The 20,348-nt window shown below is 42.4% G+C and overlaps 1 protein-coding gene across 1 annotated transcript in view; it reads right to left on the reverse strand.

Moving 5' to 3' along the window:
* The window catches only part of RIPK1 (receptor interacting serine/threonine kinase 1), a 259,789-nt gene that overhangs the window by 88,836 nt on the left and 150,605 nt on the right, over nucleotides 1-20,348 (reverse strand). Inside the window, exons 8-9 of the mRNA XM_069217742.1 lie at nucleotides 10,058-10,148; nucleotides 6,913-7,533 (exon numbers count right to left, since the gene is read on the reverse strand). Of these exons, the coding sequence (XP_069073843.1) occupies nucleotides 6,913-7,533; nucleotides 10,058-10,148 (712 nt within the window). The remainder of the gene's footprint in view (nucleotides 1-6,912; nucleotides 7,534-10,057; nucleotides 10,149-20,348) is intronic.

Consider the following 20,348-nt stretch of genomic DNA (forward strand, 5'->3'; position numbering starts at 1 on the left):
TTAATTGTGAAAATGGCAGTAATAGAATGGAAGATATCTGCTTGGGGTCTTTAGCCTTGGTGGAGTGAAGTGTGTATTCCTTGAGCTATACAATGCAAGGGCTATCTATGAAAGTTGCACGATATAATTTAACATTTAGCAGAAATACCTCTTATTTGTATGAGCAATATAAGTTTTACACATCTGATTATCTGTCATTTAGGCATCCATAAGACAGGCTGAGCATTTTTCAATGCAAGTATGGATATGCTTAAGGTATGTTAGTTGTATCATATTTAATTTCTACAGAATTTAAGTGGAGAGTATCATTTTAATTACTTTTCCCATTTCACCAATGGAAAAATAGGGAATGGCAATTTCTCTCTTAACAGGGCTATCTTTTTACTTAATACAGATAAACAGATTGAGGATTCTCTTGAAGTCAGACTTGACTGTATCCAACTGGAGGTCACACTAGCATATCAAATATTTCTTAGCTGAGAGACATGAGCACATCTTTTCTAACTGATCAGGTATCACATTAAGATGGAGTAATGCGTACCTATTATTTCTATCTCAGAACGGGAGGCAAGGATTAGGCTTTTCTCTCTTCACTTTTATTCACCAGCTGCCATCAAAACAGCTTGTAAAAACATCTTAACATTACATTTCATTTCCCATGAGGCACTGGGAAAGAGTATCAAAAGAAACAACAGTTTATCCAATCCACGATCAGCGCGTCTTTCAAGTCCCTCTGTGGACGTTCCTTCTTCCTCTTTCTTTGCTGCTCCAGCAGTCTCAGTTAAGTGCTTGTGCTCAGTGTCTTGTACTCTGTGTTTGATGGCTTCTTATATGTTTATTACGGCCTATTGTGCTTTCTGACATATCGTTTTACTGTTTGTTGCCTCTGGGTTAACTGCTGCTTCCTTTGCAATGCGGCCGCAGGAATTCCCAGATCCCCCAGGGAAGCCCTCATCACCTGGTCCTGGAAGGCTCTCTGCATCTCATGGCATAGACAATTACTAGGAACGCTGAAAAGATATAGGCATTTCACGAGAATCAGCTTCTCTGCCCACCAAGGCTTGGTCGGATAGCACCAATAAATGATACTGCTCGGCCTGGTCTCGATCAATGGGTTGGTGTCATCAACGACAAGTGGATCCCATAGGGGCAAACAGTGTCCATATCTTGAATTTCCATGCCTGTCTGGCCTCAGAGGGCTTGGCGTACAGATCCATCAACTCTTTTAGATCTGCCATCTCGTCAGGCCACACTAAAGGGGATGACCATCCGGTAGGGAACATCCTTTGGAATGTAAACTCCTTAGAGGCATAAGATTGTCCCTTCCTCCCAAACCTAGATACACTACACGCTGGGATGTCAATAAAGTTTTAAATCTTGGCCTTTGAATAAATATCTGTCAAGGAAACCGATGTCAGTGAAACTAGCTACCCTGTTGTGTCTCGTATCTTGCAGAGTCTAAGCTTTGAGAGCCTTGTTCGAAGGGAGTGACTTTTCACACTTCTAGAAGAAGGGAATGCAATTTGAAAATTGTTTCTTATACTATGTTTTCAGATGTTCTGAAGTTGTGTGTTGTCAGGGTAAGAAAGGCCTAGGCTAATAGCTCCCATGAAACACCATGAAGCAGTTTCCTCTCCTACTATTGCCAGGTGGGTTCGCTGGGCCATAGAAGAAGCTGGCATTGATATTTCGGCATTCGGAGCATATTCTGTCAGGCGGGCCATGGCCTCTAAAGCTCTTTCCTAGGGAGCCCGTTTAGAAGATATTCTAAATGAGGTGAAGTGGCTCTCGGATTCTACATTGAAGAGGTTCTATTTTAAACCAGTCCAGCACCTAACATCACTTGGAGTGAAAAGCTTTAGAGTAGCCTAATCTTCGCCTCAAGTCCTGACATAAAATGAAACATTTCTTAGCTATCGTAACAGGAAATTTTCAATTCTTTTATGGACATGGAAGTGAGGATTCGCACTCCCCTTCAGAGTATTGCTTTTGCCCACCCAATATAGAGGGATTATGCAATGTTATGTTACTTGAGAGCCATTCTATGAATTGCATAGCTATCCGATTATCAGTTAGCTGATTATTCCTTTATTAGCCTGACAACTGAATTTCTTCTCTTTAGTATGAAATGTAATATATGCAATGTTTACATACCCCTTTAAGGGATTAAGACGCTTACTGTGTTGTGTTTCTCAGGGACAGATTCTACTAAACTAAACTGCATCGGCTACAGTCGCAGGAAGAAAGAGGGAGAAGGAGCATCCACAGAGGGTCTTGAAGAGCGCGCTGATCGTGGATGAGATGAACTGTTGGTCCTTTTTATACTCTTCCCAGTGCCTCATGGGAAATAAAGTTTAATGTTAAGATGTGTTTACATGCTGTTTTAATGGCTACTGGTGACTAAAAATGAAGAGAGTAAAGTCTACTCGTCGCTTCCTTGTCAGAATTGAAATTTTCTGGTATGATAGTAAATTTTTAATTGTACAATATTAGAGGCAGAATCAAAAACCATGACTGAGCCACAGGAACGGTCTTCTCATGTTACTGAACAGGTTTAGGGTCACGAGGAACTCTAAATTCCAACATCGCTGTGGTGAGAACGTTCCTGCCCTAGGTGAGGTGGCACAAAGATTAAAAAAAAACTGAAGTGGGCCAAAAGTAGATTTTCCAGGTCAGTGATAAGAGTTACAACTGACTGGGAATGCTTACTCTAACAAATGCAGGAACATAATCAGTATTATCAGCCGTATTCATACAGAGATGGGCGAAAGCCCCAAAGGTGTGGCTCAGGCAGATATTTATGATCAAGGTGTTTATGGGTGGTAATAGACAATCCCTGGCCATATTGTTCAGTGTGGGATTCTGAGCAAAAAGTCTAAAACCAATATGATAATTTTGGTGTATATTGTATATCCTTTTTAAGAAGGAGTAGAGGAGGCATGTTTGAGCAGCTCTATTGCCAAGCCTCACACATAAGGCGGTCAGGAGGGAAAGGATATTGTTAGAAAACAGCTCTGGTAGCTTTCCTGGTACGGGGCTATAAAGACACTCAGTAACTTTTTCTTACAGGAGTAGAAGGTGTACTACTTACTTAGAAACTGGGAAAAATGTAAGATGCTGCCTGACGTTATTGCAATTATCAGAATCCGCAAAAACACTCCTTCAGGGTAGGAGTTCGTTTTATAACACAACTATTTATTTACTGCTGTATTGTTTACCATTTAGCCTCTATCTTGCCACATTATTTCACTAATTGTACAACAGTAGTTTTATTGGCACAGCTGTGAAGTTTTTTACATTTCAACATGTTCAGGAGGTTTGGGCCTCATTGAGATAGGTGGAAGAAAAAAAGCTGCATGAAATAAATTGGTGTGATGATCAGATCAGGAAGCTGACAGGTGCACTAGTGTTCTTAAAATTTATTTTGGACACTACATCAAGCACGCACCTTTTGTTATGGGTAGGTTGAGTGATATTTAATCTACGCAGGAAATGCACTGTATATACAAATGTAAGTCCTTAACCAATAGCAGTGTTTCTAAGCTTCCAACTGTGATAATATTTACTCCAGAAACTGCTATGCAAAGACAGCTGCGGCTAGCAGGGTAGTAGCACAACTACTTTCAGGTAGTTTGTTTCTTTATCTGTGCCTGTCTGATGTCACTGATCAGTATAAACTTTATCAGGGAAGTTGAAGGCAAAGATAGCACAATAGGTTTGATTATTACTGGGCCCCTACTCCTCCACGTAGTTCATGATCAAAATGTTTTCTTATAATGTTAGATGAACTAAAATGGTGTAATTACATAGATAGATCCACAAAGGGCAAAGCCAACAGCAGAGGATGAGAATACTACAGAAAACGAGTGATGGGATACAAAAGGGGGGAGGCATGTACAATTCACAGGTACTGGTTATACTTCACAGAGGATCCACAATGTGGGTGGCACAGGAGTTTTAGTTATTTGTGCATGTGTTGTCCCTTGCAGAGGTGTGTCTTCAGTTTCTTTTGGAACTGGGAAGACTGGTATTGACCAATCAGTGTTGGATTGGGATGCAAGCCCCTGACAGCAGAAGAAGCCTTGTATTCTAGTGTTCTCCTTATTGTACTTCATGGTTTCTAGCCTGATGATGTCACTGCTGCACGTGTTAAATTGGCCTCTGGGGAGCAAGATTCTGAGGTGTGTTGGAATAGAGTGCTATGAAAGGGATGCAGTAGGTTTTACATGTGATGGGGCAGGAGAGGGAGGTGGAATTTCTTAAGTGCCAGGTGAGTGGAAGGCAGGGGGTGTGCTTGAATATCCCTAGCAAGTTTAACCAAAAAAAGTGTTATGACATAGCCAGCACTGACCACATGATAGAGCATTTTTTCTTGTTAAACTTGCTAAATCATCACAGGGGACGGATGGGACAAAAAAAAAAAAAAAAAAAAAAAAAGGACAGCAGGGGACGCCAGGGATGTGAATAACTCAAGGGAGGTGAGGGCAAGGCACAAAGTAAAAATAAAAAGGAAAATACCTGGAGCAGCAAGCCGCCAGTGGAAAACTCCACAGTAGGGACAGAAGCCCCAGAAAGAATGTAAGAGGAGGTGATCAGCATGCAGGAAGCAGGAGGTGTGACCATTAAAAAGCAAGGAAACAAGAGTGATATGGAAGACAACCAACTGTAAGTATTGGCAAGCTCTAAATCAGTTTTTAAGCTATTTTTTCCCCAAAACCAATAGCTTTCACTGCAGGCGAAACCTAGTGCACAAACGTGAAATTGATCACACAATGCTCATAATAAAAGGGTAGAGCTCAGAGAAAATGATCAAAGAAATATAACGGGAACAGAAAATATATACAAATAATGGACGAAATTGTCAGAGCATGGTATAAGAATAAGTTCACATAAGAGTCCATAATTTCTTTAAAGAGACACGTTAGGAATGTCTTCACTTGTAAATGCGGATGGCCAAATTAAATTGTTTGAGCATCATCATGATGCTAGCAGTTATAGAGCACGGGGTCGGTTCTATGTCACATTTGGCAGGGTGAAACTAGCATATAAGGACCAGTGGCGGCCCGTTCTTTACTCCAATTGGTCTTCATTAACCCCCTGCTAACCCTTGCCAAGCCTTCTGAGCCCTACATAAGATCATTACAAAAGTACATACGGATGTGCAGAGCCCTCGTATACCAGGCTATTAGGCTGATAGGGCAGTTAAAGGGCATCCACAAACTCAAGTGTGTACATCCTGTAAAACTGGTCTTTTGTTTAAATCACAAAGAATTACATTTTGTAACGTGCAAGTTACTCAAAGACTCCCACTGCACTTTGTTATCAACCCCCTTCTTAAACCAAGTGACTGATATACAACCCACTTCATGGTCACAACGTAACAAAATATTTACAAATCCTCAATCTAACTCCCATACTCTATATTTTCTTATTTCAGCACAAAGCAGTCTGACTCCTGACCTCCTTTTTTACTTCTAAGAAGTTCACGCTTAGGACAGGTTACCATCATCATCTGCCAACTAGGATATTTGGAGGGCCACTTACTAATTCACCTCAGTCTTACAGAGAATGCTTTTCGATTTCAAAGAACCCCTGATGGAGAAATCCTAATTTCCTCTTCATAATTGCCAACCCCCTTTTTTCCCAAGGTTTCACACCACTTCCCGTACCATCTGACTGCATTCCAATCTTGAAGCTAAAAACACATTGAGCTGCCTCTATTCTGGTCTCTGTCACAGATTGTAGACCACCCTGTACACAATTAAGAAATTTCTGTCAATCAAGGGAAAAGGTGACTTTAGAGCAATACTCCAAATAGAGTAATGGGAGCTTTTAGCATCCAAACCCATAATATTTTCATCATCCTTGTGCCCTGTAGCCTCAGACCCATGCATGGATAGTTCAGTTTTTGACCCACATAGTTCCTGTAGCGTTTCCTAAAACAAAATTGCTTCAACATTGTAACAGATTACAGCACCTCTCAGGGTACACCATTCCCTGCCCCTCACTAACATTTGCCATCTTCTGACATCACCTAGGATGGGTTTTCACCTCTGTCTAGAAGACCACCAGAATTATGCGCTGCCCACGCTGAATCAGAGATCACCTTTAATACTGCATGCATACCAATAAACACAAAGCAGAAAGTTGAACACGAGGATGTTTGACTTTCTAAGTAAATTTGTACGTATGAGCACATGCCTTGCAGCTGAGCATGACAATCATGCCAGTTTCAATTTCCAGATTAACTCTATCCTTTCTTTGGGTTTAATATCATTCCATTACTTAAAAGGATTGCTGTCCCACTTGAATATTTCCTTATATGTTTACTGACCTTGGTTTACCTGCAGACTACTGAAAACGTGTGAGTCACACAATGAACAAACGTAAAATATTACAAACCACAGCCTGCCTTATTTTGGAGCTTCTGCATTGGCCTCAGAGAGCTTGATCTACATGCAGTGGCTACAAGTCACAGTCAAACACTGCTATTTCTCCATCACACACTTATGCCCCAGCAACAAATAACAGACATCAAGCGTCAAGCTGTGTATCTTGTAAAGAAAACACACATTGTCTCTCAGAAATCTCTAGCTCTGTACTAACCTTCATAAGAGAACCTAATCTATATCCACCCTGTTCTTAAGTACTGCTTTGAAAATTAGGTTGTTTCTGTGTCCGATGTCAATAAATAATAATACATAGTCCTATAGTGAACAGTACTGCGCTTGAAACCTCCAGCAATTTGAGACACACTGTCTGAAAAACAAAACTTTATGACATTATAATGACCTATCTCATAATATGACTGCAGAACCTTCACAATCGCTGAATATCTTTCAGGGTACTGCACACTCTGCATCAGTAAAAATCGATGGAAAAATGACAAAACATTAGGGAGGGCCAACTTACCCATTTCTGGCACTGTGCTATTTGGAAATAAATGTTCATGCTTCATGGGCAACGACCCTGGAAATGTAGATTCTGGCACAGGAGCTCTTTGGCTGCTAGATTCAGAAATAGGGTGTGTTGAGAAGGAAATAGGTCTATAGAGGTCGCCTGCCCCTCCTGAGGGGCCAAACCCATTAGTCATCATTGGAAATTCATTTGCAGTATATTGTACACCTGGGAATTTGAAATTATTTAACAAAGGCCGTGAGAAAAATCCCTTTGCTACTTCATCCTCACTGTGCTCAGGAGAAGTATGTAGATTTTGACTGTGGTTCAAAGGATTTTGTGGACATGTCAGCAGAGTTTCCTGAAGAGCAGGATTTGTATGTGATGCTTCTTGGAACACCCTTCTGCTCCTTTCATCAGTCTTGGCAGCAAAAACCTCAGGTGGCTGGCTTTCTAGCTGGTCCAAGCGGCTGCCTCTTTGATGGTAACTAAGTTCATCTTGAAGTTTTCTTTGCAGTTGGTAGTTGTCCTCTTCACTCTCCACAGGCACATTCGAATTCCATGCAGAAAACTGTGATTCATCCACTTGGTTCGACACGAGAAGCCCTTGAGAGCTATGCAAAGACTGGGGAGGATCTAGAACATGGATCAAAATAGTGAAAGAACATGGTTAGCAATGCTAAGAAGATGAAAGACAACAAATCTTTCTTATTGTTAGAAGCAGGTCAGTTCCTCACAGATTCTGGCAAAAGAATCAAAACATAAGAGCAGGAGCGAAGCCAAAACACAATACAGAAATATAGGATTATCAACCAGGTAAACATTTTAAAGAACCACATTAATCTTATTGATTCACTGGTGTTGACGGTATACTGCAAAAAAAGAATTTGCCTAGCTTTGCCTACTAGAGGGCAAGATACAATTTGCAGGATCTTTCATCTTGTGGATCTCAACATTGCAAAACCACTTTTCCGACAATATCTGGTGAAAACTCTATTTTGATTTATTCCTATAATCACAGATGTGCCAGAACATGTCGGAGTGCGAAGTGATAAGTCAGTGTCAAGTACATGAGTAGGCGGCTGGTCCTGGAACAGCAGCGAGATACTGGCAAGACAGACTTCAGTCTATCAACAAACAGAATTGGTGGTGTGTCAAAAGCTATAATTGGCACAGTCCCGGAGGAGAAAACTTAAGATTAAGTAACTTAAACAAAATAAAGACAACACCTTAGGAGAACTTTCTTTTGAGAGATAAGAGGCTTTTTCTGTGATTTTTACAGTAACAGGACAAGCCATCTATATCAGAGGGGAGTTTGCAGGTGTTCCTTAGCCATCAGAGCTCTGTCCTCAGTCTGCGACAGGAGTGTGTGGTCCTGTGCTTCTTTAATTCATTCTGTAGTTTGGTCAGATAGTCAAAACTAGATCAAAGAAGTTTGAATGAAGGTTGAGTCGAGGTACTATACAAAACAATTACTAAGGTTTCAAAAAAGGTGAGACTGTTGTACAAGAGCTATTTTACGTAAATGAACAACACTTTCATAATACTTCAAAGTATGTAAAATAATAAGCAACAAAAACAGAATCTAAGAATAAAAATTACAATAATCAAATAAGTTACAAAAATAACACAATGAAATATAGTAATAGGCACTCAAGTTACAAACAATATTTAATGTTCACTATCACTCACTCAATGCAAACAGTGTGCTGTTCAGAACAAAAACAACATGATGATGACTGGCACATGGAGGGAGTGTATTTACGAGGCAAAATCATCTCAATGGCCACCTCACTTGTAGATGGTCACTTCTTAGGCATTATAATCCTGTCTCAGTAGTGGGAGACATCTTGGAACCCAATATTCACATCTCTGTAATCCTTGGGATGACTCTAGCTTCTATGCAGACCAGGGGTGACCCTAAGGTGCACCACAGCTCCAGGTTACGGGTCCTTTAGGATTTAGAAGACCACAACCTGTGTTAAAAAGAGGGAGCAACACAAGGGAACTTCCTTTCTAGGACAAAAAATGATAGTGTGGTAGGGCAGCTGCCCATGGGGCTGGCATCTTTCAACCTTGTAGGGACATTAAAGGTTGAGAGACGGGGAGAGAGATCAGAAATACAAAGCTGAGAGAGATCTCAACAGCACACAGATGTCAAAGACAGATCAAACCCTCATGGGTGAAAGTAGTTCACAGAAAGGGAAGAGAAAAAGAAGAAAGAAACACCAGGAGCACAGTAGTGAGTGAGAGAAAAAATAAAATCAGGGAAGGAGCAGGAAACATGTGCATGCAGTACAGATTTGCACCCCAGCCAACATTTCTCTGTTTGCTAAGAATTATGATCAGTACTGGAGGAGCTGACCATTACAGCCCCAGCAGGACATGAGAGGCTGAGGACTCAGAAAATGAGTTGGTTACCTAATTTTAAGTGGTAACTGCTGACTCAATCCTTCATTGTATATGAATTCGAACAGAATGTGAATCTTTTTTTCAAACTGGAAAGTAAAGCATTGTAAGAGAATAATTCACTCCTTGCTAGTCCCAATGAGAGTTCTACAGCAGCTGCAAAGAGCTTTAAAAGAACTGGCCACTGGATTGGAAGCCAGTATAATGATTTTAATGCTCAGAAAGAAGTGCACTATGAAGCAAATGCAGGACCAGCCAGGCAGCCAGGTTCTGAATAACATTTTCCACGTATCATGTATTAAACTGCATGCCCATAATCCAATCAAGAGAATATCAGTGCTCAGGTAACAATTTTCCTACAAATGCCTGGTAAGAGAGGAAATATATTACTGAGTGCCTGGAAGCTCAAACAACATGAGTTAACAAATATTTTTTAACAACATGCTGTAGCTTTTTGGACATGTGGGAAATCCTTCCATGAAGAAAAAGGTCACCAAACTCCGTTTACTCAATAGTTAATTGCCTCAAAGGATCTGGTTATTAAAATTTTGAGAGCAAAAAGGATTTTAGAATAAAATCAAATTGGTGGGCAAGATATCTGCAGGAATGGTGAATTCGAGGTCTGTAGACAAACATTTTAATCCCATGACATAGGCTACTTTTTGTTCAATCATTAAGAAGGATGTGCATCGAAATAGCAGTTTGTCCTTTTGGTGCATGTCATCTTGCTGTTAAATAAATGATTGGTTACCAGGTGTTTGGCTGCTTGGAGGTTCTGCAACACAGTCTAGTTGTAGTGATTCCATCCTTCTAACAAACTCCTTTGGGATAGGGTATTCTCTCTGTATATAGAGACAAAACAATTATTGAAATTTACCAAGTAAGACTGAAAGGAAGAGACAACACAACAGTTTGTACATGTACATATAAAACATTAAAATGTACTAGTTATGGGTAGGTAGGCAACCATAACTCTAACTCCTGAGCCTTTCCTTGTGCATTACCCTTTACAATATAAATGGTAAACCGCACATATGGGATCTCCTGTGACAACGACTTATACGTAGTAGAAACATGGCACTGCCTATATGCATGTCTGGCACCAATTCTATACAAAGGAACAGGGTACACAAGGCGTTGCCTACAAATAGACCATGCATGTTGTACAATGGGGAATGGTCGATTGACATGCCATGTGCCCATTACTACATCTGTTCTTTACTACATAAAGGGGCACACAGTACATAAGTATGTAGCTAGCAGGGGCATTGCCTCAGTCCATGCACTGTGTGTCTGCTTTTTTACGTAGAGGGTTAACGTCAAGCCATTTGAATTTGGAAGTGGGAAGCCCTTTGGAAATTACAGTTTGTCACATAAAGCAAACATAACACTGCACTGATGGGGCACCTGGCCTGGCACCAGATCATGGCCAAGCATCATATTATTTAGCTGTTGGTCATATTATCACAATTCTCCATTTTTACAAGTAAAGGCTTAGTGCAATAATTTACAACTGACATACATGAAGATTGGCTCTGTATCTGTAATAAGGCCATATACATATTCAACTTCAGTGTATCAGTGTTTGGCTTTTGCAGTCCAAAACAAGTTTGCAACAACTGTACATATCTTCAGAATAATATTCCAACCATATGAGGCTCTAACCAAAGGGTATGTACAGAAATACTCTTCCTAGCAATTAAATGTGATTTCCAGAATTTCCTCACAACCTATTTCAATAACTGATACTCTATAATAGCATTCTATCCCATATACCATTAAAGCAGGTACATTCTTAGCATATACCTATGCCAAAATGTCAACTGTTTGCCTGCTTGTTGCACAAACAACACACAATATGAGCTGGATTAAAGCTAGGGTGGCTGATGAGGGGTGATACCCTGAAACCGGTCCCAGGATTCTTGTTTCCGGTCCAAGGAGGACCTGGGTTGGGAGTTCAGATTGAACTGTTGCCATGGGGAGCAGGGTAAAGAATGATTTGCATATGGCTGGGTCCAAACTGGGGTGGCATGGTGGGCAAAAAAAAAATTGATTAAACCCAGCTCTTTGTGACTAGGGGTGAATGTATGCATTGTTCATCATCTGTTCTTTTTGCTTTTGTCATCCAAAGCTGGAAGGGTATGCCCAGACGTATGTCCCATGCTCACTGCGCCACTGGATTCATGGCAGCCTGGCTGATGAAGGGTGATACCGCAAAACTGGCCCCAGCATGCTTGTTTCTGGTCCAGGGAGGACCTAGTCTGTCAGTTTGGGCTCGATAGTTCCCATGGGGAGCAGTGTCAAGATATGGCTGGGTGTAAACTGGGGTGGCGTGGTGGACAAAACTATAATGAATTAAACCCAGATCTTTGTGACTGGGGGTGAATGTTTGCATTGTTCAGCATTCCGTAAAACATCTGTTCTTTTCACTTTCTAAAAGTGGCATATGTAAAACAGTAATAATAAATCAGACTTCACCAGTAAAGAAGGTTTATCATTACCATTCCAACTGTATGAAACATGATGCAGCTACTCCTTTCTGATCAGGAATTACAGCTTAAAGACATTATGGAATTCCCAATGCTGGCCTGAGAGAAGCAGGCCTTACAATTGGGAGTTTTTCACTACCAGGACATGTAAGACATCTCCTACCTTTTACTTACATAGCACCCTGTCCTATGGGCTAACCAGGGACTGCATTAGAGGTGACCTACATGTAATAAAAGGGGAGTTTAAGGCTTTGCAAGACGTTTTAAATGCCAAGTTGAAGTGGCAGTGGATCTGCACACAAAGGCTCTGCAGTGCCAGGCCTGAGAAATGTGTACAGGGCTACGCAAGTGGGTGGCACAATCCGTGCTGCAGGCCCACAGGTAGCATTTAATTTACAGGCCCGAGTATAAGGTATACCACATTACAAGGGACTTACAAGTAAATTAAGAATGCCAATTGTGGATTCATCAATGTTACCATGTTTAGGGGAGGAGCACATGCACTGTAGCACTGGTTAGCAGTGGTAAAGTGCTCAGAGTCCTAAGGCCAACAAAAGATACCACAATAAAACAGAAGTTGAAAGGCAAACAGTCTGGGGTATGATCATCCTAAGTATGCCAGGTCTAACACATGCCAACTATATCACATTCTGCCTGCAGTGCTCCCAAAAACCTTAATTCTTATCTAGTTAACATGAATTATGTCCTTCTGAAATTAGGTCAATTTATGTTGACTTCCGGATGGACTCAGGCCAACAAATCGGGTTCAGGGCCTTTAACAACCAGTATAGCCCTTGGCAGTGGGCTACACTGCTAAATGAGAAAGCAGGATTAGCAATAAGCACCTGTAGGAAAGTACCATCTTGCCTGGCATGTTACCCCCATATTTCACTGTATATATGTTGTTTTAGTCTATGTGTCACTGGGACCCTGCCAGGCAGGGCCCCAGTGCTCACAAGTATGTGCCCTGTATGTGTTCCCTGTGTGATGCCTAACTGTCTCACTGAGGCTCTGCTAACCAGAACCTCAGTGGTTATGCTCGCTCTGCTTTCCAAATTTGTCACTAACAGGCTAGTGACTAAATTTACCAATTCACATTGGCATACTGGTACACCCATATAATTCCCTTGTATATGGTAATGAGGTACCCAGGGTATTGGGGTTCCAGGAGATACCTATGGGCTGCACCATTTATTGTGCCACCCACAGGGAGCTCTAACAATTCTTACACAGGCCTGCCACTGCAGCCTGCATGAAAAAAACGTCCCCGTTATTTCACAGCCATTTACCACTGCACTTAAGTAACTTATAAGTCACCTATATGTCTAACCTTCACCTGGTGAAGGTTGGGTGCAAATTTACTTAGTGTGTGGGCACCCTGGCACTAGCCAAAGTGCCCCCACATCGTTCAGGGCAAATTCCCCAGACTTTGCGAGTGCGGGGAAATCATTACACGTGTGCACTATACATAGGTATAGAGTCACAGTGGTAACTCCGAACATGGCCATGTAACATGTCTAAGATCATGGAATTGTCACCCCAATACCATTCTGGTATTGGGATGACAATTCCATGATCCCTCGGGTCTCTAGCACAGAACCTGGGTACTGCCAAACTGCCTTTCCGGGGTCTCCACTGCAGCTGCTGCCAACCCCTCAGACAGGTTTCTGCCCACCTGGGGTCCAGGCAGCCCTGGCCCAGGAAGGCAGAACAAAGGATTTCCTCTGAGAGAGGGTGTTACACCCTCTCCCTTTGGAAATAGGTGTGAAGGGCTGGGGAGGAGTAGCCTCCCCCAGCCTCTGGAAATGCTTTGATGGGCACAGATGGTGCCCATCTCTGCATAAGCCAGTCTACACCGGTTAAGGATCCCCCAGCCCTGCTCTGGCGCGAAACTGGACAAAGGAAAGGGGAGTGACCACTCCCCTGACTTATCTCCCAGGGGAGGTGCCCAGAGCTCCCCCCGTGTGTCCCAGACCTCTGCCATCTTGGAAACAGAGGTGTTGGGGTCACACTGGACTGCTCTGAGTGGCCAGTGCCAGCAGGTGACGTCAGAAGGCTCCTTCTGATAGGCTCTTACCTCTCTTGGTAGCCAATCCTCCTACCTTTGTAGCCAATCCTCCTTTCTTGGTAGCCAAACCTCCTTTTCTGGTTATTTAGGGTCTCTGCTTTGGGTAATTCTTCAGATAACAAATGCAAGAGCTCACCAGAGTTCCTCTGCATCTCCCTCTTCACCTTCTACCAAAGGATCGACCGCTGACTGCTCCAGGACGCCTGCAAAACCACAAAAAGTAGCAAGATGACTACCAGCAACATTGTAGCGCCTAATCCTGCCGGCTTTCTCGACTGTTTCCAGGTGGTGCATGCTCTGGGGGTTGCCTGCCTTCACCCTGCACCAGAAGCTCTGAATAAATCTCCCGTGGGTCGACGGAATCTTCCTCCTGCTAACGCAGGCACCAAAAGACTGCAACATGTGTCCTCTGGGTCCTCTCTCATCCTGACGAGCGTGGTCCCTGAAACACAGCAACTCTGTCCAAGTGACTCCCACAGTACAGTGACTCTTCAGTCCAAGGTTGGTGGAGGTAAGTCCTTGCCTCCCCATGCTAGACTGCAAAGCTGTGTACCTCGTGATTTTCAGCTGCTCTGGCTCCTGTGCACTCTTCCAGGATTTCCTTTGTGCACAGCCAAGCCTGGGTCCCCAGCACTCTGTCCTGCAGTGCACAACCTTCTGAGTTGTCCTCCGGCGTCGTGGGACTCCCTTTTGTGACTTTGCGTGGACTCCGGTTCACTTTTCTTCTAAGTGCCTGTTGGGGTACTTCTGCTGGTGCTGCCTGCTTCTTTGAGGGTTCTCTGAGTTGCTGAGCGCCCCCTCTGTCTCCTCCTCCAAGTGGCGACATCCTGGTCCCTCCTGGGCCCCTGCAGCACCCAAAAACCTCTACTGCGACCCTTGCAGCTAGCAAGGCTTGTTTGCCGTCTTTCTGCATGGGAACACCTCTGCAAGCTTCATCACGACGTGGGGACATCCGTCTTCCAAAGGAGAAGTTCCTAGTCCTCTTCTTTCTTGCAGAACTCCAAGCTTCTTCCAACCGGTGGCAGCTTCCTTCAGCTGTCATTTCCTGGGCTCCTGCCCCCTCTCGACACTGTTGCGACTATTGGACTTGGTCCCCTTGTCTTACAGGTACTCAGGTCCGGAAATCCATTGTCAGTGCACTGCTGGTGTGTGTTCTTCCTGCAGAATCCCCCTATCACGGCTTCTGTGCTCTCTGGGGGTAGTAGGTGCACTTTACTCCTACTTTTCAGGGTCTTGGGGTGGGGTATTTTTCTAACCCTCACTGTTTTCTTACAATCCTAGCGACCCTCTACAAGCTCAGATAGGTCTGGGGTCCATTCGTGGTTCGCATTCCACTTTTGGAGTTTATGGTTTGTGTTGCCCCTATACCTATGTGCTCCTATTGCAACCTATTGTGATTCTACACTGTTTGCATTACTTTTCTTGCTATTACTTAACTAATTTTGGTTTGTGTACATATAACTTGTGTATATATATATATATATATATATATATATATATATATATATATATATATATATATATATTACCTTCTTACTGAGGGTACTCACTGAGATACTTTTGGCATATTGTCATAAAAATAAAGTACCTTTATTTTGAGTAACTCTGTGTATTGTGTTTTCTTATGATATTTTGCATATGCTATAAGTGGTATAGTAGGAACTTTACATGTCTCCTAGTTCAACCTAAGCTGCTTTGCCATAGCTACCTTCTATCAGCCTAAGCTGCTAGAAACACCTCTTCTACACTAATAAGGGATAACTGGACCTGGCACAAGGTGTAAGTACCTCAGGTACCCACTACAAGCCAGGCCAGCCTCCTACAGCACCCATACTTTAAATCATTTTCCCTCAGGTATCAACTCTTTAAATTAATTTATAGTACCCTGATCCAATAATCAGAGTGCAGGACTTTCACAACAGTTATCAACACAGGTAGGGTGTCCCGGTTAATTAATTCGGACTAAAATATTGGACAGCCCCCAGGAACATTATAGACTGGTAGATAAATTACAGTTCCTCTTCCTACAGTCACAATATTGTTCCCTAATGGTATGTAATACTATTATATTCTAAAGGATGGACCTGTTGGCTAGAAACAAACTGCATGTGTGCAATTACTCCCTTTTTCTTGACCCAAGTTGCTAGAGCTGCAAGAATTACCTGGCACATAGCTTTCCAGCTGCATCCAACTAAGTGACCAATGTATCATTCTTCGGCATCTAATCAGGTCCATTTTCGGTCTCGTCTTCAGATTGCTTTAACCATCTATTACTGAGAGGCCTAATGGGACAAAACTTGCAGAGGGCTTTGGATCAGCCCATTGCTTACCTTTGCTTTCTTGTCAGTTTCATTGGCTTGCTTCAATTTCCTTTCTTTTCTTGTGTTTGTTCCTCCTGTCCATAAGCACAACAGGGATTTGGCCCGAGCATGGTGTACCAGTAGAGGCTGGGGCCAAGTTGTATGAACACAGGGGCAGAACCACAAGCAGTGGATGGAAGAGTGGCAGGTAGACCTGGGCTGCAGCATTCTTGGGAGGATAAGGGGGTGGTGGCCAGGGTCTTGAAGGCAGCTTTAAGGGGCAGGAGGCTCACCAATGATCTGTGCTGTAGCTGGTGTTCCTCTTACAGGTCCCAACTCCCTTGTTTTGCCCAGCTCTCTTCACTCCCTCCCATTCATGCCAGACTGGCACTGCTGGAGTTAATTTGCTGACCACTGTATATCAGAGAATACAGGATCAGTTTCTGCAGAGAGGTCCAGGATGAAAATACACCAGGTTGGGTTCATGGGCATAAGGAGCAATTCCAGCTCCTGTAAGATTTTCACTGGGAGATCTAATTGGAGGGGGTCCGCACTCTACTACCCACTGCCAAAGAGACCAATGACACCATGGCACATCTCTGATGACTGCCTGGAGCATTCTGGGAGTATTACAGCGGCAGGGAGGGAAAAGTGCTGAACCCTCCTTATTGAAGCCAATACTGTCAAGGACCTGGTAGGTGCCAAATATTTGTTTCAAGAGTTCTACAATTCAAAGGGAGTGGGCTGACAACTAACTGGGGAGCTTCAACATACTAGTGAGTTGGGATGATGCAAAATGTAGGTGACAGATGCTTCTGTAGAGAAAACCTGGAAGGGGAGTGTGGCCATGGGCATTTAGTTGGTTATGTAGTTTGGTCACACCACCCCAGAAGTGTCTGAGGTACGTTATTCCCCTGACCAATGGTACCCTTCAGAGAGGTTTGAGACAAAACTAAGCACTACGTCCTATCCTGAAAAATAAATTACCATACCTACTAGATTAAGAGGGGACACTTATGCAATTCCTTAGGTGCTATTATCTAAACATAATACTGCTTCAAGGAACATATCTATTAGGGTCCAACTGCAAGTTCCTATCGAGACATGGGTTCACTCAAGTGTATCACTCTGGGCTCAAAAGGGGATACTGAGGGGAAGCTATTCTCCTCCACAGGTACCTTCACCTTGTGGTCTCTGCAGTGCATACAGATGGGCTGGAGAGATCTGTGTTCGTCACAGGCACATAGAGTGGAAGCCATGAATGCTACTTAGCGTGTACACTCATGCCACCCCATTGCAGGTTCACGCTGACCTTCGAACATACACCTCTCAGGGACCGATCATCTTTTGGGGGATGTGGGGAAGCTTTCAACATCATTATGGATAGGATGCTTTACATTGGAGGTTCCCAATCATTGGGTCCCACAGAAGGGATATCCTTTTCAAACTAGGCTTCTGTAACAGAAATATGTGATGTGTGGTAGGTCTGACATGCCACAAACGAGGCTTACATGCTTTACTTAGGATCCCATTACACTTTATTACACTTGAACTATTTCATTCTCCAAGCAACAGAACTAAACATGCATTTACAATGCAACGGGTCTTGCATTATGTTGAGTTAGAATTATTAGCGTTGTAAACTCCTAACCAGACTTTTCTTGCCACATTAAATGAAGGGGAAAAAAACAAGCTCGATCGTGCTACGAAATAAAGACAAAAAGTACCATATGGAAAACATGGAGCCATGTAGTTTATCGGTGCTCTCGAGGAGGGCTAAACACCGGAAAAGGCAAGACATAGGCATGCCTTTCAAGTATGAAAGCAAGCGGATTTTAAAAGGCAAGCCCACGAACCTATGAAAGTGACTGGCATAACATAGGTGTGGTTAAAATCCCCCTAAAGAGAGATTAGAAGAGGGACGGAACGCTTTGTGCTCGCCCCTAAAAAAGGTAGTGGGCCCTGCATTTGGACCATTCCCCAGTAGTATTGCAATTAGATCCTAAGCAGCTGGAGTAATTCTGCATCTGTCAGAAGAATGCTAAATAATACATAGATAAAGCCTTCTCTTTTTGTGCGAGGAATTAAATTCTTATTTCACACATGTTGCAGACACTATCAAGTTTGCTGGGACGCTTTGGGAAGCCCACTAACCTGTAACAACAGGCCTTCACAGCCTGTCTCAACAAAGTCCTCTTCCTCAAATAGCCTCAATTGAAAGTACAGAAATTGGTGGACATTTCAGATAAATATGGAACAGCTGTGGATCTAACAGCCATTTGGGACAATTCAATCCTAATGTTGTCCCAGTGGAACACATGGCCAAACACTGGCAGTTGAAATTGCGGAGTAAGTCGGATAGCTTTAGATATTTGGGACTAGACATAATCCTAGACCAAAAACAACCTTGGGATCTCAAATTAATTCCCTTCCTAGACAGCATGTGATATGACTGAAAAGGCTGGGATAAACTCGCCTTTAGTTAAACCTCACAGAGTTCAACCTCTTAGAAGTAAAATGTACAACGGACGCGAAGGGCAGGAAAGGCAACTCCCCAGTTTATAGATCCTTAATGATAAACATGACTAACCCACCTCCCCCTTCAGCAGCTCCACTCACAGTTGTAAAGTGCTTTATGACCCTTGGTCTACCCACCGCCATCTGATCTAGTTTACAATTATTCATAGTCTATTACATGCTTGAAAACCTATGGAACATGAGCAGAAGGCATACCAGGGCTTGCATGTGATGTTGAGTTGTGATATGCAGGTCCATCTATATAGTTTAGGGTTGCACAGTAATCTGTTCCTATTAGAGTATCGCTCAGGAAACAATGAACACGGTGCAGTGTTGGCCAGGGCAACTTGAACCAAAGTGTGGGAGGAGAATGTCCAGGTAACTTTACTGAAAGGGACCCCAACTTACTACAGACACAGTTGTACAGTACTTGAGACATGAGCCTTGCACACAACTTAAGAACCACTTAAAGGGTAAATATTGATAACATGTAAGCAAGTTACTGCTAAATGTCCTGACTAGTACTGTTAACATTGCAAACAAATGGAAAATATAATAAAAAGAAACATCTGTATGATACTTTAGGCACCCTGTCCCTTGACAACATCGGGCATTGGGTGCATGCTACAACCGGCACCCAATACATATGTCACCACTATCAACTGCTCACGGCCCTTAACATTCCACAGTAGGCTCACCCCATCTTAAAATCGAGATTTTTTAAATCAAAAAATTCTGATATTTCAAAGACTACCCAACGTGTTCCCTTTTGCCCCAAATACTTTTTGCCACACTATGAAATGACTATGTCGCCTGAAAATCGAGTTCTGAATGTACAACAAAATACATATATATTTTTTTAAAACAATCATTAAAAAAAAAATCTAATTCAGACTGACAGAAATTGGGTGTCAGAACACGATTTTAACCATACAAAAATTCTATATCTTTTTCGCTGTATTCTAGACCAAGCTGTGTCTGTGTTTTTGTATTAAGAAATAATAGTGGAAGAATGTTCCACCAATCTTAAATAGGATTGTGAGCTGGGCTGCTTTAGTTCATCCCTCCAAATGTATTGGAAGAAAGGGTTTTTGTGCATTACGGGAGGGGTGTCAGCAAAATATTTTTAAAGATCAAGTTAAATGGAGTGGGTGAAACTTTTGGAAAGTCTCAGACAGTTTTGTTACACATCATCAAAAACTGTTTTTGATACATGGAGACAATTTTAGTCGTAAGTATAAGTTAGGTATCGCTTACTGTGTAATATGTACACACTTACATTATAAAGTCAGAAGAAGTGATGATGTATGTTATGATTGTGTTGAGATTTCATAGGACATAGAATTTGTTCTATTTGCTAATAACTACGATGATGTATGACAAATCTGCCTGACATCTGGTAGACCCATAGCAAGCACATCCTGCTCAGGCTTTTTATTTCAAATTCCCTGCAGACTGGTCAAGTGGGAAATGTTAATTATGGCGATCTAGAATAGTGTTTTCATTAGAAGTCCTTCAGAAATTGCGTAAATGTCTGCAACTGTACTGTGTGAAAAAAGGATGTATAACTGAGAGAGCAAGAGAGAGCATAAAATAGGAGTGAAAGCAAACACACTAATAAAGTTTATTCACATGCTATCCAAATGTTAATTCTTTACAATTTAACTG

This window comes from Pleurodeles waltl, chromosome 2_1, assembly GCF_031143425.1.
Source record: "Pleurodeles waltl isolate 20211129_DDA chromosome 2_1, aPleWal1.hap1.20221129, whole genome shotgun sequence".
Taxonomy (NCBI): Eukaryota; Metazoa; Chordata; class Amphibia; order Caudata; family Salamandridae; genus Pleurodeles; species Pleurodeles waltl.